The following is a 25,248-nucleotide window of genomic DNA, read 5'->3' as shown; positions in this document are numbered from 1 at the left end:
CCTGAGATGCATGGGAGCTTCCGAAAGGCTCACCATGCCTCCTGTCTCCAGGGTGCAGCTGGATTCCGGCAGCTTCTGCCTAAGTGCTTTCAGTTAGCACACTCTGACAGGTCCCAGGGATGGAAGAGCTAAGGTGGCAGGGTCAGAAGAAATCTGTTGTTTTTTATTGTTTGTGATTTATTATGACTTCTCTTTTTTTCTGGATTCATTGTTAAAGTCAAGCTCCTGCTGAGGAAAACGTTAAAATGTATTGCTTTAAGGAGGTGCTGACAGGCAGGAGTCTATGGAACTCTTAATCTTAGCTGCTGCCTCCACTTTGATACAATGCTAGATAAATGCGAGCATCTTTTCCTAACCTTCCTCCTGAATGCCTCATCCCTTGATCACAAAAACATCCCTTAATAATAGGGGGAAAACCCCAAGTATGTAACCCTATCCATAGCCAAAATAAAGTCTGCATGCCACAAGTGTTGTGAATTTGTATGATGCCTACTGTACATTCCACTTAAAATAGGAAGCCTTTTTTTATTTTTATTTATTTTATTTAATTTTTTTTTTTTTGAGACGGAGTGTCGCTCTATCTCCCAGGCTGGAGTGCAGTGGCGCAATCTCAGCTCACTGCAAGCTTCGCTTCCCGTGTTCACTCCATTCTCCTGCCTCAGCCTCCCAAGTAGCTGGGACTACAGGTGCCCGCCACCACACCACGGCTAATTTTTTGTGTTTTTAGTAGAGACGGGGTTTCACAGTGTTAGCCAGGATGGTCTTGATCTCCTGACCTCGTGATCCGCGTGCCTCGGCCTCCCAAAGTGCTGGGATTACAGGCGTGAGCCACTGCGCCCAGCCATATACCATCTTATTTTTAAATTGAAAGCTTACACGCTTCAAGGAAGTGTCTGATAAGGAGAGAGGAAAATCTCAGTTTCATCTGCTTTGGTGGCAGAAGCTCCAAAACGGAAATGTCCTGGGGACCCTGCCCAGTGCACCAGCTACCTGAGGCCCTCCTCCACCAGGACCTGGCTCTGTCGTCACCCACGGTCCTCTGTCCTCCGCCCTCCCTCCCTTCCCTCTCCTTCTCCCTCTAACTGCTGACTATGCTCACACTTCTCCCATCTTTTTTTTTTTTTTTTGAGACAGAGTCTGGCTCTGTTGCCCAGGCTGGAGTTCAGTGGCGCGATTTCGGCTCACTGCAACCTCTGCCTCCGGAGCTCAGGTGATCCTGCCGCCTCAGCCTCGCAAGTAGCTGGGACCACAGGCACGAGCCATCACACCCAGCCTCTCCTATCCTTAATAATCTCTCCTTTAAACTGCTGCACCCTCATCTAATTATCAAAACACTTCTTGTCTCCATTCCCACAGCTCTTAAGAACTTCCAGTCCTCTGGAATCTGCTTTCTGCTCTCACCAGTACAGGAAAACTGTTTTTTCCTTGGCTCATTGTGCCCTGACAGTCACCAGATTATGGAAGCAAATTTTATTTTTAATCTTATGAGACTCTTCTGCTTTGTTTGGTACTGTTGACAGCTCTTCTGGAAGTTTTTGTCACTGGCTTTTGTGGCAGTCCCTCACCTGATTCTTCTTGCCCTCTGTCATTCCTCCTCCATCTCCTTCGAGGTCTGCCCTTTGCCTGCCTGTGTCTTCAGAGCTGATCTTCCTCGGGGCCTCCACATTCGGCTGTGGGGCCTCCACATTCGGCCGCGTGTCCTCCCAGAGTGGTCTCATCTAAACCCCTATCTTAGGTGGGAGTCTCCAGGTGCAGACCCTGATGCAAGGGGTATGGGAAAGAGATTTATTAGGAATTGTTCTGATACGGGTTGGCTGTGTGTCCCCGCCCAAATCTCATGTTGAATTGTAATCCCCAGTGTTGGAGGTGGGGCCTGGCAGGAGGTGACTGGATCACAGAGGTGGTTTGTCATGGTTTAACACCATCCCCCCTTGGTGCTGTGGTCACAATAGGGAGTGAGTTCTCATGAGCTCTGGTTATTTAAAAGTGTGTGGCACCTTCCTCCACCAATTGTCTCCCTCCCGCCCCAGCCATGTAAGACGTCCTGCTTCCCCTTTGCCTTCTGCCATAATTGTAAGTTTCCTGAGGCCTCCGAGCAGGTGACAGCATCATGCTTCCTGTACAACCTGCAGAACCGTGAGCCAATTAAACCTCTTTTCTTTATAAATTACCCAGTCTCGTGTATTTCTTTATGGCAATTCAGGTGGAAAGGGAAGGGAAATGGAAGTGAGCAGGCCAAGCCAGGGTGCCGTGACATCAGGCCAGGTCATGCAGGGTTACTCTGGAGGAAGCATGGGTCACCCTCAGTTGTTCGCATCAGGCAGCAGACCCCCAGGGTGCATGTACCCCTGCACTTGTCTCATTGGTTGGAAAAATGTACAGTCCCAGGTGCTTCCAGCTCCATATGTTCACAGGCTCAGGCAACCCCAGGGCCACCTTCTGACGAAGAGTCGCAGAGAGCATGCCAAGGGCTGGTGTGCACATGGGTGGGGTGTGGGCATGGCCGGCCATACCCCCTTTTAAGCCAAAGGCTCCCAAGTCTCCACTGGCAGCCCCACTCTCTCTAAAGATCAAGTGTGAATGCTTAACTCCCCGTTGACATCTCTCCTGGTTACCCCACAGGCATCTCTTACTGATCATCCCCTCTACCCTGCTTCATCTGCTCCCCTCCCATAGTGTTGTACTCATCGCTGGTGGCACAGGTCCACCCACAACAGGGTAGGAGCCTGGGAGCTCCAGCTCCTGCCTCTCCTTCACTCCTCCCCTGGGAGCCATTGCTAACAACTGCCAATTTCATCTCCTAAGGATTTCCTCAATTCAACTCCTCTTCTCCACCCCTAATACCACTGTCTCTCTCTTCACCACTTGCTTGTAGCAGTCCAACAGCCCCAAAGTGTTTTCTATTTTCTACTTCTGGTCTTGCCCTTCCTTGCTGCCACCAGAGAGCTCTCCTTAAAACACCTCATGGTTCTGCCACCTCCTTGCTAAAACTCTCCAAAAGCTTCCCCTCACCTGCAGGAAAATCTTCAAGCCCCTTAGTGTGGCATGCAAGTCCCTGCACATCACCTCTGTCCCCCATCTCATCTCTTGTCGTTCTTTGCTTTACCTTCTCCCTCCAGGTAGCTCAGAGACCCCTCCTGTGGTAGTCAGCTCGGGCTGCCATAATAAGTTACCAAAGGCCAACATAAATTTATCTTCCCACAGTCTGGAGGCCAGGAGTCCCAGATCAAGATGTTGACAGATTTGGTTTCTTCTGAGCCCTCACTCCTTGGCTTGCAGTCACTGAGCAGAAAAAACAAACTGTTTTTCATCTGCTCTCACTCCACAACCATCAACACAGAAGACTTCTGTGGCCAAATGTGTAGGAGGTTTCCCCACACACCAAGCAAGCAATAACTTCTGTAGTGGACACCAGCTGGGTGTCCTCTAATTCAGTTTAATTCTGACACTGTCCAGAGCATCAGATCCCACAGGGTGAGGGCTCAGTCCCACAAGACTGCCCTCCACCTCTGACACCAGTCACACGCCCCAGGTTGTCTACCCTGTGTTTTTGACCAACCAACTATAAATTGGGGTTCCCATGGCTGGCGCGTTGGGTTTATTAATTTGCTAGAGCAGCTCACAGAACTCAGGGAAACACTCACATTTACTCCTTTATTATAAAGATATTACAAGGGATACAGGTGAAGAGATGCATAGGGTGAGGTATGAGGGAAGGGGTGTGAGGCTTCCCTGCCCTCTCCAGATGTGCCCCTCTCCCTGCGTTCAGCTATCCAGAAGCTCTCCTAACCCTGTCCTTTTGGGGGTTTATGGAGGCTTCGTTATACAGACATGATTCGTCAAACCATTGGCCTTTGGTGGTCAACTTGGTCTTTACCCCCGTCCCCTCCCCGGAGATTGGGGGGCGGGGCTGAAAGTCCCAACCCTCTAATGCTGCCTTGGTCTTTCCAGTGACCAGCTCCTCCTGAAGCTACCTAGGGGCTGCTAGCCACCCATCAACTCATTAGCATACAAAGGCATAATTGTGAAGATCCAGAGGATTTTAGAAATTATATGCCAGGAAACGAGGACAAAAACCAAATATACACTCCACAGTGTGACAGCCACCTTCTCGCTGTGTCCTCAAGCGGCCTTTTCTCTGCATGTGCATGTCCCTCGTGTCCCTCTGTATGTCTTAATCTGCTCTTCCTAAAGGACACTAGTCACATTGGAATAGGCCCACCCTGACGGCCTCATTTTAATTTAACCACCCCTTGAAGCCCTCAACTGCCCTATCTCCAAAGACAGTCATATTCTGAGGTACAGGGGGATATGGTTCCAACATATACATTTGGGGGAACCCAGTTCAGTCATAGCTCCTACCATCTGCCTGCTCTTTCTTACCTCCATGCCTTTTAAAGATGTTGTCTCTATTTAGAATATCCTTGCCTTGCTGCATAATTCCATATCATTATGACTCATCATTATGACTCAGCACAGATTGCATTGCCTTCCCAGAAAGTCTCAGACCCTATCCTAATGTAAGCTGCTGTCCCTCCTCTGTACTCCTAGGCTCTCTTCTCTGTCCCTCTCTGATCTTACTACATGATTTGATCATTCTTTTTATGTTTACCACATTAAATTGCCAATATTTGACCATTTTTGCCCTACAAAAACCATTTCTTTTTTCTTTTTTGAGATGGAATCTCACTCTGTCACCCAGGCTGGAGTGCAGTGGCGTGGTCTCAGCTCATTGCAACCTCCACCTCCCTGGGTTCAAGCGATTCTCCTGCCTCAGCCTCCCGAGTAGCTGGGACTACAGGCACGTGCCACCACACCCAGATAATTTTTTGTATTTTTAGTGGAGACAGGATTTCACCGTGTTAGCCAGAATGGTCTCGATTTCCTGACCTTGTGATCCACCTGCCTTGGCCTCCCAAAGTGCTGGGATTACAGGCGTGAGCGACCGCGACCGGCCAAAAACAATTTCATATGGTCCAACCAAATACATGTCTCGCTTCTGACCCTCAGACTTTTGTCCCTAGGGATTATGTCTTGTTTCTCAGTGCACCACAGTGCTTGGCACTGAGAGGGTGCTCTGTGAGTGTTGAAAAAATGAATCTCATAGACATGATGTCTGTCCCTGAGGTTCTTTATACGTTATTTGGAGAGCTGAAATACTGGTCCCAAGATAGATAGGTAATCCTAGGCTACATCCTCAGAGTTCTAAGAACTGAGAGTTTACTATTGACAGATTTAGTTAGAAAGGGCTACAGGGGGGATGTGAGGCTTGAGCTGGGATAGTAAGAAAGGATACCACTGAGATGGGTGAAGAGGCAGAGGGAGAGGAGTTCAAGGAGCAAAGCCTGGTAGGCATAAAAAGGAATGGATTGTGGATGTGGACATTAACATGAGAATGGACTTGCTGGAGAGGACAGCCACGAAAAGAACCAGTAAGATTGAAGGTGGGCCAGGCAAGGCTAGGCTAAGTCATGGAGCTCCTCGGATGCCAAATTGAAGAACTCGTATGTGATCCTCTGGGTAATGGTGAGGTATTTTATGTTCCAAGAATGACATAATGAAAGTAGAGTTCTAGGAAGATTACCCAGTGTTTGGGATAACGTGATCAAAGAGAAAGAGTCTAGAGAACAGATGGAATCAGGTGGCTGTGTGAGGAACAGAGGCATAAGTTCAGAAGACCTTGGTTGGCCTAAAGATCTGACCGAATTGTTCATTTGCAGCTATCAAAAATGGATTGAAAGAAGGTTTCTAGGCCAGGCGCGGTGGCTCACACCTGTAATCCCAGCACTTTGGGAGGCCGAGGCCGGCGGATCACAAGGTCAGGAGTTCAAGACCAGCCTGCCCAATATGGTGAAACCCCATCTCTACTAAAAATACAAAAATTAGCTGAGCATGGTGGCAGGCGCCTGTAGTCCCACCTACTTGGGAGGCTGAGGCAGGAGAATCACTTGAACCTGGGAGGTAGAGGTTGCAGTGAGCCGAGATCATGCCACTGCACTCCAGCCTTGGTAACAGAGTGAGACTTTGTGTCGAAAAAAAAAAAAAAAAAAGAAGGCTTCTAATAATACAATGTAAAGCCATCCCCATTGTATATAAGGATTGACCCATTAAAAGAAAGGTTAAATTCGGGGGTTCTGTGAAGTTTGTGAGTCTTTGAAAAGAGGGAAAGACAACAGCCCATGTTCCTCCTTGGCCAAGGTCTGGTTGATCCTGCCTCGTGTTAGGGAGGCATCATCTGAGGATATGGATTGAGCTCCACTCCAGAGCTCATCCGCCCTTGGTCTTGACCCGGGATGGTGGGATGGGGTTTATGAGAATGGCTGCCTGGATGAGTTCTGACTCTACTACAGGTTCAGAATTTCTAATATGAAAATCTGAACAAAACTTCCTGGGCAACAACATGACCACTAATGGAAAATTTCATACCTGCTCTCATGTGATGGTGGCTCCCAGTCAAAACTTTGCTTCATATACAAAATTATTTAAAATAATGTATAAAATTACCTTCAGGCTATGTGTATAAAAGGTACTCAGTATCCTCGGGGCATTGGTTCCAGGACTGCCCCCATACCAAAATCTCAGGTTGCATAGTCAGCCTTGTGGAACTTGAGGAAACAGAAAGCTGGTCCTTTGTATCTGGGGGTTCCGCATCCCTGGAGTACTATATTTTCAGTCTGAGGTTGGTTGAATCTGCAGCTGATCGAATCCGAGCATGGAGAACCTGAGGATTGGGAGGACCAACTATATATGAAACATAAATAAATTTGTATTTTGACTTGGGTCCCATCACCAAGATATTTCATTTGTATGCAAATATTCCAAAATCCAAAAATATCGGAAGTCCGAAACACTTCTGGTTCCAAATATTTTGGATAAAGGATACTCAACCTTTACACACATTTGCTGTGTGGCCTTGAGAGAGTTACTCAACCACACTTAGCTTTAGTCCCCTTAGCTGTAAAACAGGGATGATTAACACAATAGTTTCTACCTTATAGGTGGATGTGAGGAATAAATACAATGAATACATGCAATCCATTTAGAACATGTATGTTAAGTTGAATCACAGGGAATTGCTGTTTTGGTGGATCTAAAATGAATATTGTCAGGGCCAGGTGTGGTGGCTCATGCCTGTAATCTCAGCACTTTGAGAGGCCGAGGCGGGCAGATCACTTGAGGTCAGGAGTTCGAGATCAGCCTGGCCAACATGGTGAAACCCCATCTCCACTAAATACAAAAATTAGCCGGGCATGGTAGCATGCCTATAATCCTAGCTACTCAGAAGGCTGAGGCACGAGAATTTCTTGAACCTGAGATGCAGAGGCTGAAGTGAGCTCAGACTGCGCTCCAGCCTGGACAGCAAAGTGAGACTCCATCTCAATAAATAAATAAATAAATAATAAAATAAAATAAAATAGAATGAATATTGGCAATTTCCTACAGTTCAGGTAAACACTTAACATGTTTGATGCTATCATCTGTGTCCTCTGGCACTTGGAAAAGGTTTGTCAAACAAGTGGCAGAGGGTACAAGGACACAGCCCCCACAGCCAGCCCCACTGCCCCTCCTGGCTTATTCTGATTTCCTTAGCCTGGCTCGTCCCCTCATGTCCACATGGCTCTGGAGCTGGGCCTATCCCTTTCCCTGCTGCCACCCTTCCCTGGGGACCACACAAGGCATCTGCTCCTGTCTCTTTACCAACCAGAACATGGAAACACCTCCCTCCCTTCCTGACAAATATAATTGGCTGGAATGTTCAAAAAGTTAATTTTACTAATTAAGAGAATGTTAAAAAAAAGTGCAAGAATGCCTGGTTACAAATGTAGAGCATAGGCATAAAAGGAAAGAGTCTGAAAGTTCAACAGAGATGCTCAAGCAAATCGCTAGAGGTAAGAATTGAATGAGCAGCACTTCTAAGACTACCCTTCTGGAACCTACATCTAGTCCAGCCCCTCTGAAGGGCAACCCTTGGGTCCCCTCTGGCTCTTCTCTATAAAGCTCCTCTGGCCTCTGTTCAAAATCTCACCACTGTCCGGAGTGGAAAAAAGTTCTTGCCTTTATGGCTTCCGAGAGTTCCTACCTGACCATTGGCCTGTGCCTCTCCTAAGGTCTCAACTGTGTGTCTTAGAATTCCTGCCCTACACCCCTCTATCCCTCAGGCACGTGGGATCCCCCTACCCACTCCTGTCTGTCTAGTGTTTTTATTTGAACCACATACACTAACAAGCGACCTGTGAAGAGTGTTTCTACCTGTTCTTGATGGGAGGATGCTATACCTATGCCAGCATTTTCTGAAAAACTTTAGAGCTCTCAGCTAGCCAGAAATGGACTCTGCCCTTTCCTGTTTCAGAGGTCAGCTCCACCAGCCTGAGCTGCCCACTCAGTTTGTTTCCTGTTAGAGGGACACCCTCAGCTCTCAGCTCTTTTAAACAGCAAAGATGACAGACATGTCCTGAATAATTGAACTCAAATAACCTTCCCTCTTTATTTTTCCAGACCATTTCCTGGTTAGTCAGCACTCAGGTCTTTCTAAGGGGGAGAGAATTCTCCATAGACCCCTAATTACATATTTACAGTACTTGGTGTTTCATTTTTGCAATAACATCTAGTAGGGACCTTTTTCTTTATATAGAAAAACATGAAAAAGCAAGGCATTTCATAATCACTGGTTAGTTAACTTTGGTTAATTTTTTTCAAAGCACATAGTAAGAAAATTCAAGCAGTTTAGAAAAGTATAAAATTCCATTTACTACCACTGTAGTCCCTTACCCAAAGATAATTACTGCTACTGTTTTCTTGTGAATCTTGGGAAAGTAAATTTTGTAAGTATACATGCATACTTCCATATTGCTGCTCCATGTAGCACTGATTCATTATAATGTTATTTGACTATAAAATATTTTGTACAAAATTATTCATGTACATATGCCAATCCATAATAATTCACTCTTATTTTGCCCATCCTAAGGATATCTTATGCACTCAGCCAGTAGGAAGAATCACTATGTACATTACATGTTCAGCTAATGAGCGTTAGTTTCCCATTCAGAAAAACTCTCATCCAGTGAGTGCTTTCTCATGTAATGCCAAATTCACTTTGTTCCACAGAGTATTTGCTTACTTCCTGTGCCCCTTTTTCCTACCATTTAATTTGTGTTTTGGCCAACAGTTTTGATCTAGAATGGATGACAAAAACTGTATGGGTATTCTGCTGGACCTGCCACAAAGACACGAAAGAAGAACATCCTGCTAGATGTTACAAATCTGCTTTACAGGAGTTCTTGCCCCTTTCAAGTCAATGGTTGAGGACAGAAGGAATAAGAAACAGGGACTGTACTATTCAACATTGTACTGGAGGTTATAGCCAGGGCAGTTAGGCAAAAAAGTGAACTACAAGGCATCCAGATTGGAAAGGAAGAAGTAAAACTGTCTCTATTTGTAGACATAATCTTATGTGGAGTAAATCCTAAGTAATCCTCCAAAAAAATAATTAGAGCTAATAAACAAGTTCAGTAAAGTTGCGAGATATAGGATCAACATACAAAAGTTAGCTGTATTTCCATACATTAGCTAAGAATAATCTGAAAGTTAAATTAAGAAAAATTCATTTACATCGCTTGAACCCGGGAGGCAGAGGTTGCAGTGAATCGAGGTTGTGCCATTGCACTCCAGCCTAGGGGACACAGTGAGACTCTGTCTCAAAAAAAAAAAAAAAAAAAATCATTTACAGTAGCATCAAAGATAATAAGGTACTGATTCAAAATGGATCAAAGACCCGAATATAAAAGCTAAAATTATAAAACAAACAGAAAAAATGTAGATGTAAATCTTCATGATCTTGCATTAGGCAATAGTTTCTTACATACTAGACACTGAAAGCATAAGCAACTGAAGGGAAAAAGAATCAGTAAATTGGACTGCATCAAAATTAAAAACTTTTGTGCGACAGAGGACTCCATCAAGAAAATAAAAAGACAACCTACAGAATGGGAGGTAATATTTGCAAATCATATATCTGTTAAGGGACTTGTATTCAGAATATATAAAGAACACTTACAACTCAACAATAAAGACAAATGACCCAATTAAAAAATGGTCAATCTGGACCGGGCGTGGTGGCTCACGCCTGTAATCCCAGCACTTTGGGAGGGTGAGGTGGGCAGATCACTTAAGGTCAGGAGTTCAAGACCAGCCTGGCCAACATGGTGAAACCCCGTCTCTACTGAAAACACAAAAATTATCCAGGTGTGGTGACATGCACCTGTAATCCCAGCTACTCAGGAGGCTGAGGCAGGAGAATTGCTTGAATCTGGGAGGTGGAGGTTGCAGTGAGCTGAGATCGTGCCCCTGCACTCCAACCTAGGCGACAGAGTGGGACTCCGTCTCAAATAAAAAAAAAAAAGAAAAAAGAAAAAAAAAGGATCAATCTGGCTGGGCACAGTGGCTCATGCCTGTAATCCCAGCACTTTGGGACGCTGAGGCGGGCAGATCACTTGAGGTCAGCAATTCAAGACCAGCCTGGTCAACATGGTGAAACCCCATCTCTGCTAAACATACAAACAATTAGCAGGGTGTGGTGGCACGCACCTGTAATCCCAGCTACTCGGGAGGCTGAGGCAGGAGAATCACTTGAACCCAAGGGGCAGAGGTTGCAGTGAGCTGAGATTGTGCCACTGCACTCCAGCCTGGGCAACAGAGTGAGACTCCATCTCAAAAAAAAAAAAAACCCAAAAAAACAGGTCAATCTAAGTTGACATTTCTCTAAAGAAAATATGCAGATGGCCAATGAGCACATAAGATACTCAACATTATTGGCTATCAGGAAATACAAATCAAAACCACAGTGAGATACCACTTCATACCTACTAGGATGGCTACAATGAAAAAGACAGATAATAAATATCAGTGAGGACTTGGAAAAATTGGAACCCTTGTTCACTGTTGGTAAAATGGTGCAGCTGCTGTGGAAAACAGCCTGGCGGTTCCTCAAAAGCTTAAGCATAGAGTGACCATATAACCCTGCAATTCCATTCCTAGCTAAATAACCAAAAGAAATGAAGAAATCATATGCAAATGTTCATAACAGTATTATTCATCATAGCCCAAAATGGAAACAACCCAAATGTCCATCAACAGATGAATGGATAATCAAAATGTGTTATATCCATACAGTGGAATATTAATCAGCCATAAAAAGGAACGGAGTACTGATACTTGCTGCAGCAAGGGTGAACCTTGAAAACATTATGCTCAGCGGAAAAAGCTGGACACAAAAGGCCACATACTGTATCATGTGATTTATGTGAACTGTCCACAATAGGCAAATCCATAGAGACAAAAAGTAGATTTTTTATTTTTATTTTTTTATTTTGAGACAGGGTCTTACTCTGTCCCCGAGGCTGGAGTGTCGTAGCACGATCATGGCTCACTGCAGCCTTAACCTACCAGGCTCAAACAATCCTCCCACCTTGATCTCCCAAAGTAAGAAGTAGATTAATGGTCAGGGCCTGGGTGGAGGTGGGAAGGAGATTGGGGAGTGACTGCCAGTGTGTATTTGGTTTCTTTTTAGGGTGATTAACATGTTCTAAAGTTGATTACATTCTAAAGTTTATTGCACATAATCAACTTATGTGCAACTCATAAGGTTGCACAACCTTATGAGTACACTAAAAACCACTATATGTGAATTACATCTCAATTTTTTAAAAAAGAGAGAGATTGATGGAAATCATTTAATGTTCTCTACTGTCTCATAATACCCCTGTAGCCTGGTGGGGTTGATCAACAATCATCTGGAGGAGACATGGAAAAAGAAATTAGGGCAGGAGGCGACTGGTGACCTCCGAGGTTTGGATGAGACCCACGGGGCCATTTCCAGCGTTGGATGGATGGAAGACATCTCCATGGGGTCTGTGATATAACAACCCCGTGGAATGATAATTCACTCCCAAGAAAGCATCCCTCAAGCACAAGTGTATACACACAATATTGTGTGTTTTATCCATGCCATGCTATACCTCCCATTGTCCTCTTAATAATAGAATCCTGGCTAGTGTTCTGTCATCAACACAGTGAATTATTTGTTTTTTTTTAACTGCTGTGAGTATTCTCAGATATGAATGTTCCGTTACTAACCATCAAACATTTGTTAACCATTGGGCGTCATCATGGTCATTTCTAGTTTTTTGCTTTCACAAACAATGCTATGGTGAATGGTCTCACACTTACTGTTAGATGCACTGCATGTGAAATAGAAAACCCAAAGAGCACACTGTTGCTGGCAAGGCTGAGAAGAGAGCTCCTCTGCTGAGGACTCGTCCTCTTGTGCATCCTGGTATGTACTGGGCTGAAAACCAGGCAAGCCCTCCACCCCTGCCGCTGCCGCCCCCATGCCTAGGACCGTGCTGTCCTCCACTGAGGAGGGAAAAGTCCTTCTCCAGCTCCCACGGGCCATCTGCTCCTCGTTGAGTCATCAGATGAGGCGATCCTTCCCATTACCTCAGCACACAGCGCTGCACATGCTGTTGGTGTTCAAAACGGGCTTCGAGCCTCCTCTTGTAAAATGAAGCCAATGTTTGTCTCATTTGCCTCTTTCCAGAAGAAGTCGTGATTTTTTTTTTAATGCAATACAGAAAAAGTTTTCCATTTTTATTCTACTTTTGCTTCCAGTAATTTTCAGGTTCTCTGTATTCCTGTGTTCTGAATGTGTATGGCACACCAGCAGCCTGAGTTATGGCTGAGTCACTATGATCACCTTAACCCTGATAGATGAACCCAGCTTATGAGGAGACCTGTCTCAGCACATTGCACAGCTCTCCCCCGCCCCAAACAGAACACTGTGAAAAGTACAGTCAAGGCCTCGTACTGCTTGGATCCTATACTCAAAAAGTTAATTCTATCTCGCAATATATATTTAATACAATTCAGTTAAGCTTCCTCTAAATAATTCATTTAGTTTAGTTTTTTTGAAATGAAAACCACACTTGATGCTGATTTAGCAAGGCCAAAGCTATGTAGCAAACCTCTTGACTCTACTGAATGGATGAATAATGTTTTCCTTCACATGCTTTAGCTTAAATATATTCCGGGCTGTACAGTCTCTTAAAATTGTAGATATTAGAGTCAAAAGGACCTTAAAAGTGATTTTGCCTAACCTTCCCTGTGCCTGACAGATGGCCACTCAGCTTCTACCTGAGCAGTTCCAGGATCCAGGTCTCATTGCACTAGCAAACAGCAGATTTCCTGTGCTCAGCTTCTACCTGAGCAGTTCCAGGATCCAGGTCTCATTGCACTAACAAACAGCAGATTTCCTGTAGGAAGAGCCTGATCCTTAGAATGGCCCTTCTCAGATTGGGCTGGAATCTGCCTCCTGTAACCTCTGCGCAGTCCTCTTAGCTCTTATCTCCAGAATTGCACAGAATGCGCCTTGCTCCCACCAAAACAATCTACGTATCTGAAGGCTCTTCTTTCTTTTCCTGACCAATAGGTCACTTTTTTGGGTGAATTTAGCATATATACCGCATGCCTGGGAGAACGTTCGCTTTCTTGGGCTTGGTCCTTGGTTGTTCTCTTTGTTGACAGTGGTCTTCTCCAAATGTGACAACTGAACTGAACACAGCCTGCTTTGAGGCGCCACCCATGAAGCATGGAGTGGAACTGTTATTGCACCCCTGGATCTGGATCATCCAGAAAAGAAAGGACAAGTGTTCATCCAGTGGGATTCACTCAGATAGAGATACATATATATATATATATATATATAATGTTTCTTTTTCGTTATTCTTTTTTTTTTTTTTTTTCCGAGATGGAGTCTCGCTGTGTCGCCCAGGCTGCAGTGCAGTGGCGCGATCTCGGCTCACTGCAAGCTCCGCCTCCTGGGTTCACGCCATTCTCCTGCCTCAGCCTCCCGAGTAGCTGGGACTACAGGCGCCTGCCACCGCACCCGGCTAATTTTTTTTTTGTATTTTTATTAGAGCCGGGGTTTCACTGTGTTAGCCAGGATGGTCTCAATCACCTGACCTCGTGATCCACCCGCCTCGGCCTCCCAAAGTGCTAGGATTACAGGCGTGATCCACTGCACCCGGCCTTTTTTTATTCTTTTAAGAGATGGGTCTCGCTCTGTCACCCAGGCTAGAATGCAGTGGCGCAATCAAAGTTCACTGCAGCCTTGAACTCCTGGGCTCAGTGATCCACCCACCTCAGCCTCCTGAGTAGCTGGGACTACAGGCGAGCACTACCACATCTCGCTTTGTTGCCCAGGCTGGTCTCGAGCTCCTAGCCTCAAGGGATCCTCTGCCTTGGCCTCCCGAAATGCTGAGATTATAGGCTTGGGCCCCTGCACCCAGCCCCATATTTCATTTTTACATTCAGTATAATACACCTTGTCATGGCAGTTCTACCATTCCAAGTCCCATGCATTTTTCCTCCTTAATAACATTCTTTGAGTGCTTTCAATATGCCAAACACTGTCCTAAGCATTCTATGTACATTATCTCATTTGATCCCAAAATGGCCTTTTGAGAGAAGTGCTGGTACCATAGTACCATTTTCCTCCCCATTTGATAGAGGAGGAAGCAGGTGCATGGAGACATTAAGCAGTCAGCCTTATCTGCACAGCGAGTAAGCAGCAGCACTGGGGTGAAAGCAGAGGCACATCTGACCCCAGAGCCCAGCTCCTAACTGCTCCTTTCCACATCACCTCCCCCAGCGGGATTCCCATTACATTTGCATTCCTCCTGTTGATCCAGCCCACCCTTGTGCTTACTATGTTGGAAGCCACAGCAGTCACCTCCTGCTACATGTTGAGTTTACAGAAAATTAAATATACTAAATATTTTTCATAGGCAAACAGTTAATTTTTTAAAAACTCTTTCTCTCTATTAGATATTTTCTTCTTATTCATTGGACCCTCAGTTCAGCCTGCGGTTGCTGTTCTTAACTGTGGATGCTGTCAGTCAACCAGGTAGACTCCCAACTATAGCTCATAGGCAAATCTGTTAAGCCAGTAAATCACCATTCCTTAGGCACAGCCCTAAGGATCTCCATCCAGGTTATAGCAAATAATTAATCAACACCCTTGGGGCTCTGTTTTTTAGCCTTGTATAAAGCCGTGAAACAACTACCATATGCTCACCGTTGCATGCTCTCCACCACATCCATTCTACTAGCTGCCTTGCAGAAGTCAAGATGCCCCACTGAATTTCTGGAATTAGCCCTCAGGATCCCATTCTAACTCTTGTAGTTCATCATTTTCTCTTTTAAGTGCTCACAAACTGTTCAATAACATCATCACAAATTTTGCCCCGCCCCCCATCTCTTATCTTTGCAAATCGGAATAGCTGTCTACCTCCTTCAGCTTCTTTCTCATTGTCTGTGTGAATTGATCCTCCCCGCAGAGATCTGTGATCACATATCACAGGTGGAAGCTTTCAGAGCTATAGCCTGTCCCTCACCTGGACTTGGAATGGGAACTCCTTTAAAGGGTGAAGGAGTCCTGTCTACCAGTACCAAGCAGCAGTTCCCACATAGCAGGGCTTATTCCACCATGAGTAGCTTGCAAATCATTCTCCTTGGCAGGAAAGTTGAATCAAAATGGGAGTTGAGTCATTCTGTTCTTTCTGCCACCTCTTGGCACCTGGTCTTCCTTATGCTCCCAACTTCACCTCCAAAGCCCTTTTTGTTGTCCTGGGCCTTCTCCACTAGCCCATCCTGAAGTTTTGCCTTCTTGGCAGTCATTTTACAGCCTCCCAGCTCTCTTTATGTAGTGTGGGTTTTTCCTTTCTCCAGCATCCCGTTCAACTATTGTCCGTGTTCTCTGAAAACCACCCTTAGCAGAAACTGCCTGTGCAGTCACATGGGTGTCTTGGCTCTCCGTTTTTCTCTGTCTCTTTTGAGAATGTGTCTAGATCATCGCTTGCTGTGTTGAATGGGGCAATATAGCACTCAGACCATTGCATTGATTGGTTTCTTATTTTTTCTCCATGTGGTGTTTTGCTTCTCAGAGGAATTTCTGATACATGGGCAATCAAGACCTGAGGACATTTTGGTTTTGTTTTGATACTCATTGCTTTTCTGAGTTTCATCTTTCATTTTCCTACCCTGATTATTAAAATGTGTGGAGTTTGTTTGCATTTTCCACAGTTCTGCTAACTACAGAGTTTCTCCTTATCACCTTCTTTAGCAGCCGACCTGGGACGCTGAGACTTCTTATGGGTACCCACCACTGGGTCCTTTCACTATCAGGAGGACAGAATAAACCTTCTTTATTTTCCCGTGGCTCCTCAGAGGGATCCTCCTTCTGTCTTAAATCATCTTAGCAATTGCCTTTTTCAACACCAGAGGAATATCTTTCTGTGTCTGCTGCAGGCTGATGGTCCCAGTGGGGAAGCCCTTCCTGCTGGGTAGCTGTTAAATCCATTTTGAAAAGCATACAGACAGTCACACCTGCCAAATACCAGCGGTGTTGATACAATACAAATTTATTAGTTAAAGGTTTATTCACAACCTTTTGGTAGCACTGCAAATGCTAGTCAGTGGCAAGTGTTCATTATTCACAGTTTATAGATAGGAAAATTGTCACCGAAAACAAACAGTGGATAGAGAATTTCTGTGCTTTCATCATTCTGCCTTCATTTTTTACCCAGAGGTGTCTTCGTGGAGCAGTGTAGACCAAGGGGATGAGTGTGTAAGGAAGATGCCCAGACCTAGCTTAGTAGGACTTTATGTGGCTCTTGAAATTTGTTGTTTCTTTTATTTATTTTCTGATGATGATGAGTCAAGGAGCAAGCTTAAAGACCAGCCCTTAAAGGGTTTGCATTCAAAATCAGCAGTCTCACCAAGGGAGAGTATAGGCTACATTTGTGTGTGGTGTCATTAAAACCTTTTCATTTTGGAATAGGTTTAGACTCCCAAGAAATTACTGTAGTAGTAGAGTGAGTTCCTGTGTCCCCTCCCCCAGCTTTCCCCCCATGACAGCATCTCACATGCGTAACTATGGCGCCATGTCTTCTTAATGTCTTTGCCTGTCAGAGGAAGGTTTAGTTGATGCTACTGGAGCCTCAGTCAGAACATAGTCGGAACACAGAACACAGATAATAGCCACATTTACATTGAGCTACTGAATGCCAGGAGGAGCTCTGGCTGAGTGCTCTGGTGCCACTCAGCTCTGGGAGCTGCCCCAGTGACTCTTACTGTCACCTTTTCACAGATGAGGGAGCTGGACTGCATGGAGCTTATGTTCAAGATCACATGGCAGTGGAGAGACTTGGGTCCAAGCCCTCACGCAGTGGTCATGCTGCTTCCCCTGCAGGTCTCACCTGTGCTTCTGGGGCTCAGATGGGCACTGTCGGCCAGTCTCTACACAAGGGTCAGATTTCACTTCCTCCATTGAGCAGGTCCTGCTCTCAAAGCTGTCAAACCTGGTGGGGCAGCTGCGACTAACAGAAACACTGAGATGTTGAAATGCTCATTAATTCCCTTCTGTCTCATTTCTGGGATGCTTAGTCCCTGGCTCAGGCGTGGCAGCAGCAGGTTTATAGTTGAAGAATCTCTTGTGGCTCTCATGCTGACTGCTGGGAGTGTGAGAGGAAGAGTGCTGCTGGAGGGCCCGCCTGGGTGGGGGCAGAGCAGCAGGTGGGTATTCAGACCCAGCTGACATGCCAGAGGACAGTTCAGAGGCATTTTCTCAAATCCCACCCTTGGGGTTATCCTGCAGGATTGGACCTTTCTTCAGGAGGCCCGATTCCAAATCAAATCATTATGTATCAAATATCACTGCCACCTGCCCACTCTTTAAATATCCACATTGCCTCTGTGGTTGTGGTGGAAAAGGAAGGCGTGGGGAAGGGAAAGGGCACGTCAATCTCAGTTGTTGCATTTGGTGCCAAGTACAACAGAAACCAAGGGCATTTGAGCTCAGATGACCTTGGTAACTTGATCTCTCACATTCCATGTATTCCAGCCAAAGAAATAAACACCAGAGTGTAATGTCTAAGAGATACTGAACACTTTTGCTTTTATGGAATGCTTCCACATGACCTGAGCCTCACTGCAGACTTTACAGGTGAGGAAGCTGAGCTTCAGGGAGGGTAAGCAATTCCTCTAAGGTTCTCCACTTAGTACTTGGCACAGCCAAGATGGGGACCTGGATCTTGGGGGGGCCCCAGAGTGTAGCAAGGACTTTGGTGTTCTGTGGACCTGGGTTCTTAACCTCGACTCTGCCACTAACCAGTTTTGTGGTCTTCTCTAGGACTCACTTTCTTTAACTTTTAAATGGGCATAAACAGGATGTGGCCTCATCAGGATCTTATGAGGGAAGAGGGTGTGATGCATAATAAGAAGAGCTTGGCTGAGTACCTGGCACAGAGGATAACCAGGAAACGTTAGCTGTTAGTACTAGTCCAGTTAGAAACGAATCTGGCTACAATTATTGCAGCAATAAAGCAATGGTTGACTTAAACAAATGGTAGTTATCTTTCACACACAATAAAAAGTCAGAAGGCAGGCATCCCCAGGCTGGCCAGGAGCAGCATGATGCTAGTAAAGGCTGTTTGCCTTCCTTCAGTCCATTCTGCTCTCCACAGAATCCTGGTTTGCTGCCTCATGGTTGCAAGATGGCCATCACTGCTCCATCCACCAGGCTTGTGGGGAAGAGGTGCGGTAGCAGTCACATTTTCCCCCTTTATAAGGAAAGCAAAAGCTTTCCCAGAACCCCACCCCAGCATGGAATCACAGCAGACATCTGCTTTTTTCATTTTGGCCTGGACTAAGTGCCACAGCTGCAAGAGACACTTAGAAAATGAGCATTAGCTTTTCAGATTCAGTCATACAAGTGGCAAGGAAGAAGGCAAATGAGAATGGGAGTAGACCGACCAGTTGGATTTGCCACAGCCCTTCCTGCCTCTCACACTGTCATTTTAAAAAAAATTTTGCATTGGTCCTCAGGTGCATAGGGCTTAGTTCATCCTAGTCGTGTGCCAGTGGCACATGAGTGGCAAAGCCCCTTTTCTAGACTGACGGCCTTTCCTGCTCGCAAGTGTATGCTGTTTCATGTACGTGCATCGCTTAAGTTTTTAAATGAAACATAACATAGATACATTAAAGTGCACAAGTCTTTGCTAGATGGCTCAAAGGATTTTTATGATTTATCCCCATGAAAGTACATTCAGATCAATCTATAGAACAGTCCCAGCATCTCAGAAACCTTCCTGTTTCTCTGCTGTCTGTCAACACTCCCTCCCAAGGTGACCATTATTCTGATCTCTATCCCCATAGGTCAGTTTTGCCTGTTCTTGGATTTCATTGACATGGACTTGTACATGTGTGTGTGCACTTCGTGGACCTGACTTCTTTGGCTGACCTGTGAGAGTCATCTGTGTTACTGTGTGTGGTTGTAGTTCATCTGCTTTCTCCGGTACTTTGTCTCTCTACACAGACCTGGTATTAGTAGCATTGTGAGAACCAGAGTAGCACAGAGATGGAAGTTTCCTGTTTCCATTCATAGAGTGTCTTTTCCTCCTAGAAACCACCCCCTCTGATTTCTTGCAAAGCTTGCCTGTGCACTGCCCTCTCCAGCAGCAAGCTGCTATCAAAGGAATCTCTTGGGGACTTGTATATTGGCTTTGAATGCTGTCAGCAGGAAGAATTTTCTTGAGCACTTCTTCATTTGGAGAGGATGGAAGAAGAGAGTTAGAGAGGGATGCTTTCGGGAAGGACATTTTTAGGCAAAGGAAAAAACAGCAACTGAAGGCGTCATTGGGAACTGGAACCTGGAAGCCAGCCTTCTGAGCAGAGATTTACATCATTCTTCTGTGTTCCTCCCCTTCAAGCAGTCTCAATTCAGGGCTCAAGGGCAAAAAAGACGCACGGCAACTCTGCCTGTCTTAGGGCTGGGCAACCTAGTTTGAGTTCAGACTGACTCTTGAGAAGTCTCCCTTCCCCCAGACAGTGGGTGATGGGCTTTCCTTATCAAAGCTAGTGTGGCTTTCTTACAAAAACATTGCATGGCAGGACAAACCTGAGAGCAGTGAAAAAAGCTGATTCTTTTCAGGGGAGTCTTAAATGAAGATGAAATGGATTAGTTATTCTTACAAGTGTGGGCATGTAGGTAAGTCAGGGATCGAGTAGAAAAATGAAAAGTATGCAGTTAGCTCTGATGGTTTTCATCATCATCTTTCCTTTAGGTATCTGCTGATTCTGTGCCTTGTGTCTGCTGGGATAATGCCCCAGAGTATTCAGCTAAGACTTAATCAGGGATCCTGTTTGCTAAAATGGAATATTTTATTAAGTTTATTAGGTAATTTCTGTATCCCTGGCCCTTGCTAGGGGCTTTGCAATGTATTATTTCAGTTATTCTCTGCAGGATCAGGGAAGGTGGGTAGGATTATTCCCATTTTACAAGTGAGTAAATGAAGGTTAGTAAGTAACAGGTAGTAAGAAGTAAGGCTGCTAGTCTAAACTAGGTCTCATATTCCAAAGGCTGCATACCTTCTGCACCACCACACTACCTTTTAAAATAACCCCTTGCTTTTCTGATGCACCAACCCTCTCGTGGTTCCTTGCCTTCCTTCACCTCAACACTCCTCAGTGTTGATCCAGTGAGTGGCCGGTTTTAGAACAGCCGAAAGCTGTAAATACCTCCTCACTTATTTTGATTCAGCTGTTGAAGCTATACTGTAACACTGCACAAATCTTTACTAGATGGCCCAAAGGATCTGTTACATTTTATTTAAAATATTAAAAATTTTAAAGCCAAATAGCATAGTGGAAAAGATCTTCATGGATAATAAGGAGTCACTGGTTTCAGTCCTAATGTCACTACAAATCAAAACAAGGCATAAAGCTGGGCGTGGTGGCTCACACCTGTAATCCCAATGCTTTGGGAGGCTGAGGTGGACGGATGGCTTGAGCTCAGGAGGTCGAGACCAGCCTGGCCAACATGGCGAAACCCCATCTCTACAGAAAAAAACAAAAATTAGCTGGGTACGGTGGCAGGCTTCTGTAATCCCAGCTACTTGGGAGGCTGAAGCAGAAGGATCATTTGAGCTCAGGAGGCAGAGGTTGCAGTGAGCCAAGATCGCACCACTGTGCTCCAGCCTGGGTGATGGGAGTGAAACCCTGACTCGAAGGAAAAAAAAGACTTTGAGTGGACCGTGACTATCCAGTCCAATCTTTTGGCTTCCCTGGGCCACATTGGAAGAAGAAGAATTGTCTTGCGCCATATGTAAAATAAGCTAACACTAATGACAGCTGATAAGCTAAGGAAAAAATCGCAAAAAAATCTCGTAATGTTTTAAGAAGTTTATGAATTTGTGTTGGGCTGCATTCAAAGTCATCTTGGGCCACATGTGGCCCATGGATGGGCTGCGGGTTGGGCAAACTTACTGTAGAACTAATGTCTGTGTGCCTCAGTTTACCTTGTGTGAAATGAGGAAGTTGAAGTATGTGATTCTTGATGTCCCCACCTGTTCTAAAAACATGAGCTTCTATGACCTTTTTTTGTAATTCTAATATGGGTGGAAAGTACAAATATTTATTAAAGGAGCCTTAATTACTAAGTGCAAATCCAGAGAAGTGGATAACATTGAGGCTTTCAAAATTTTTTGAAAGAGATATAAGTTCTTTACTTTTCCAAGTAAAGCTTCATTTTCCATTGCATTTCCCAGTCTGTCATCAAAAAAGGGTATACGTTCTTAGATAACTTATAGTAGAGCTTAGATCCCTTGAGAGTCTGGCAGGCTTTAATTTTTGATAAATTGATGTAAAATATTTGCCAATAGCCAACTTCAGGTTCCCAACCCAAATATAAATCCCGTAGATGAGTATGTAATACAAACTGTTCTAAATTATACCTGGTACTATTGAATAGAATCAGGATGATATTGAGCAACTCTGAAAATAACAAATAAGATGCTATTATGACCTAATTACTTAAGAATGTGCTATACTTAAATAAATTGTTACTGAATCGTTTTAGACCCAGTAAAGACAAAACTGGCCACACAAGTGACTCGGGAGCATCTGTTATCAAGCATGGACTTAATCCGGAGAAGATCTTCATGCAGGTGCATTATTTAAAGGTAAGCACATGTCAGTTGCAGAAGCCAGTGATTGTGGTGCAGCACTTTTTAGGCCACACAATTAAACAATGATGATTAGTAACAAGACTGAGGCGAAAATACTGTAATGATATCTGACTGGCCAGATATCTGAGCGTTCAGTAATTAAAGCACTTCATGCCCAAAAAAGGAGACCAAGTTAGGAAAGACTGAATGAACAAAGGCTGAAATATTCCCTGCCCTGTACCTCTGTTCTCCCTGCCTGAGGAGCAGAACTCTCACATTGCTGTCAGGTTCCAACTGAAAGACATGGGTGAGAAGGAAGTGTTTTCTGTTGTGAAGGCCTTTCCTGGTAGGGGGAGTAGAGAAGAACTGGGTCTCTCTTCTCTTTTCATCTGCGATGGACAACCAGCCTTCATGTGAACCAAGTCCAAACAGAAATGATGACAACATTAACAAAGGAGTTGAGAACTAATTAATTTCCAGGCCACGCCTTCCTGGTGAAAATGGAAAGGGCAGCCAGGGACAGGTAGGACAGCACATTCTAGATGCACAAGTGCACTGTGGGTTAGGTAGGGCTGACTATATAACCATTTTTTTATGAACTCATGGCAGGCCTCTTTTTCTCTCTCTTTTTTCTTTCTTCTAGGGCTACTTCCTTCTTTGGTTTCTTGCCAAAAGACTTGGAGATGAAACCTATTTTTCATTTTTAAGAAAATTTGTGCACACATTTCATGGACAGCTGATTCTTTCCCAGGTAACTTATGGGTCCTCATGAGTCCATGATGTATGACTGGAGGGGGTATGGCACATGAAGATTAGATTATGCCAGTATTAAAGAGTAGGGAAAAGGTTTCCCATTTAATGCAGTGGGAAAAATAGGAAGTTAATGAAATGGACACAAAGAAAGGGTTGCTTCAGGGAAGGTGATCTCTCTGTAGTTTTGAAATAAACTATAACCCAAAGCTGTCTCGTACACAGTGATAAAGACAAAAATAAAACAATCCTGCCGTTCTCTTTACCTGGACTTATCTTTGGAAGACTGCCTCCTTCTTACCTTCTAGTTTTCAGTTTGAATGCCACAGGCTCCAAGTCACCCAGCTAAACAGATCTGCATCCAGGCTCACGTGTCCCACCCCTTTGCCCTTTCCATTGCCTTCATTGTCATTGCCATTGTCTGTAATTATGTTTTCATCATGGGGCTATTTGTTTCTTTTCGCTGTCCTCCACTCTACGTATATTGCCAACAAGGCCAGACCATTCTATTTCACCAGTACTTAGCACATGATTGGCACACAGTAGGTACTCCATAAATATTTGATCAATAGATTAATAACCAGATACACTGAAATATGCAGACAGCCTGGCCACAAAACTATCAGAGAGAGACCCTGTCAGCTCGTATGGGTATGGGGCCAAGCAGCACATAGCAAGGAAGTTAACAAGGAGTGGCAGGCAGGCTCTGAAAAATGACACTCATAACTAATAGAAAATAGGTGATGCATCCTTAGCATAGATTGGACTAATGGACCTTTTTCATATTTGATAATTGTGCTCATATACAGCTGTGAGTCTCATTATCTCCAGTGTTAGATGTAAAGGATGTGCACGTATAATTTGAACACAGATGGAAGAATCACATGAGCGTAACAAGACCGGATGGCTGTTCCTCTATGTTCTTTTTATTTTTGTACTGGGTGTGGGGAAAATCCTCCCTAAGCATATATTTGGAAAAGCAATTCGAAAACTGGTTCAGAAGTCTTACATGCTTGGTTGACTGATTAGTACAAATTCCTACTGCTTGAAGCCACTTCTCACCAAGAGACTGCAGTGTTAAGTAAGTGCATTGTATTTACCATGACTTCGGAGGTTTTGATTTTCACTTCCCATGGAACTCTTACTGCTCTCTTAACCAAACTGTTCAGTTCTTCGTTTGCTTCTCTCTTTTTTGTTGTTTTTTTGTTGTTGGAGACAGATTCTCCTCTGTCGCCTAGGCTGGAGTGCAGTGGTGCGATCGCGGCTCACTGCAACCTCCACCTCCCAGATTCAAGCGATTCTCCCGCCTCAGCCTCCCGAGTAGCTGGGATTACAGGCGCTTGCCACGACACCCTGCTAATTTTTGTATTTTTAGTAGAGATGGGGTTTCACCATGTTGGCCAGGCTGGTCTTGAACTTCTGACTTCAGGTGATCTGCCCACCTTGGCCTCCTAAAGTCCTGGGATTACAGGTGTGAGCCACCACACCCAGCCCGTTTATCTCTTTTGAAAAACTTCATGTTTCTTCATAGCAACTTTATTGAGATAAAATTCACATACCATAAAGTTAACCCTTTGAAAGTCTACAAGTCAGTGGTTTTTGGTATATTTACAAGATTGTTCAACCGTCATCATTATCTAATTTTAGTACATATTCACCAAACCCAGAAGAAATCATTAGCAGTCATTTCCCCATTTTTACTCCCCCAGCCCTACATAACCACTAATCCGCTTTCTGTCTCTATGGATTTGCCTTTTCTGGACATTTCATATAAAAGAATCATATGCTTTGAGAACTTTTGTGTCTAGCTTTATTAACGTAATGTTTTCAAGGTTCATATAGCATGTATCAGTACTTCATTCTTTTTTATTTTAATGTTCATTTAATTGTAATAAAATATACAAAAAAATTTTACCATTTTAGCCATTTTTAAGTTCACAGGTCAGTGGCATTAAGTACATTCACATTTTTGTGCGATCATTACCACCATCCATCTCCCATACCATTAATATTTCATCATGATAACCCTCCATTCTTTCCTCCCCCAGCCCCAGCAACCGCCATTCTACTTTCTGTCTCTATGAGTTTGACTCTTCTAGGTACCTCATGTAAGTGGAACCACACAGTATTTGTCCTTTTGTATGTGGCTTACTTCACTTAGCATAATGTCTTCAGAGGTCATCCATGTTGCAGCATGTACCAGAATTTCTTCCCTTCTTAAAGCTGAATGCTCCATTGCATGTATATATCACATTTTGTTTACCTGTTAATTCTTTCATGAACATTTGCATTTTTTTCATCTTTTGGCCATTGTGAATAATACTGCTGTGACCATTAGTGAATAAAATATCTGTTCAAGTCCCTGCTTTCAGTTATTTTCAGTATATACCCAGAAGTGGAATTGCTGGGTTATACAATAATTCTATGTTTAGCTTGT

At 44.4% G+C, this 25,248-nt stretch overlaps 1 protein-coding gene and 1 long non-coding RNA gene across 24 annotated transcripts in view; one reads left to right on the top strand and one right to left on the bottom strand.

The window, feature by feature from the left end:
• AOPEP (aminopeptidase O (putative)) overlaps nucleotides 1-25,248 on the top strand; it is a 428,322-nt gene that overhangs the window by 208,955 nt on the left and 194,119 nt on the right. For all 23 annotated transcript variants that reach the window (XR_010148921.1, XR_008537134.1, XR_008537133.1 and 20 more), the window contains 2 exons: nucleotides 21,974-22,076; nucleotides 22,705-22,812. Coding sequence is in view for 13 of the 23 variants with exons in the window: in XM_016961205.3 (XP_016816694.1) it covers nucleotides 21,974-22,076; nucleotides 22,705-22,812 (211 nt within the window). In the remaining 10 variants the exon portion in view is untranslated. The remainder of the gene's footprint in view (nucleotides 1-21,973; nucleotides 22,077-22,704; nucleotides 22,813-25,248) is intronic.
• LOC107976724 (uncharacterized) lies at nucleotides 555-4,424 on the bottom strand. The gene is made up of 3 exons (XR_001720896.3): nucleotides 4,384-4,424; nucleotides 3,107-3,282; nucleotides 555-1,758 (listed from the first exon to the last, which is right to left on the bottom strand). It is a non-coding gene; the product is annotated as an uncharacterized LOC107976724 (long non-coding RNA).

The sequence above is a fragment of the Pan troglodytes genome, chromosome 11 (assembly GCF_028858775.2).
Source record: "Pan troglodytes isolate AG18354 chromosome 11, NHGRI_mPanTro3-v2.0_pri, whole genome shotgun sequence".
In the NCBI taxonomy this organism is placed as follows: Eukaryota; Metazoa; Chordata; class Mammalia; order Primates; family Hominidae; genus Pan; species Pan troglodytes.
The sequence above is the reverse complement of the archived record's forward strand: the minus strand, read 5'-3'. Positions and strand labels throughout refer to the sequence as shown.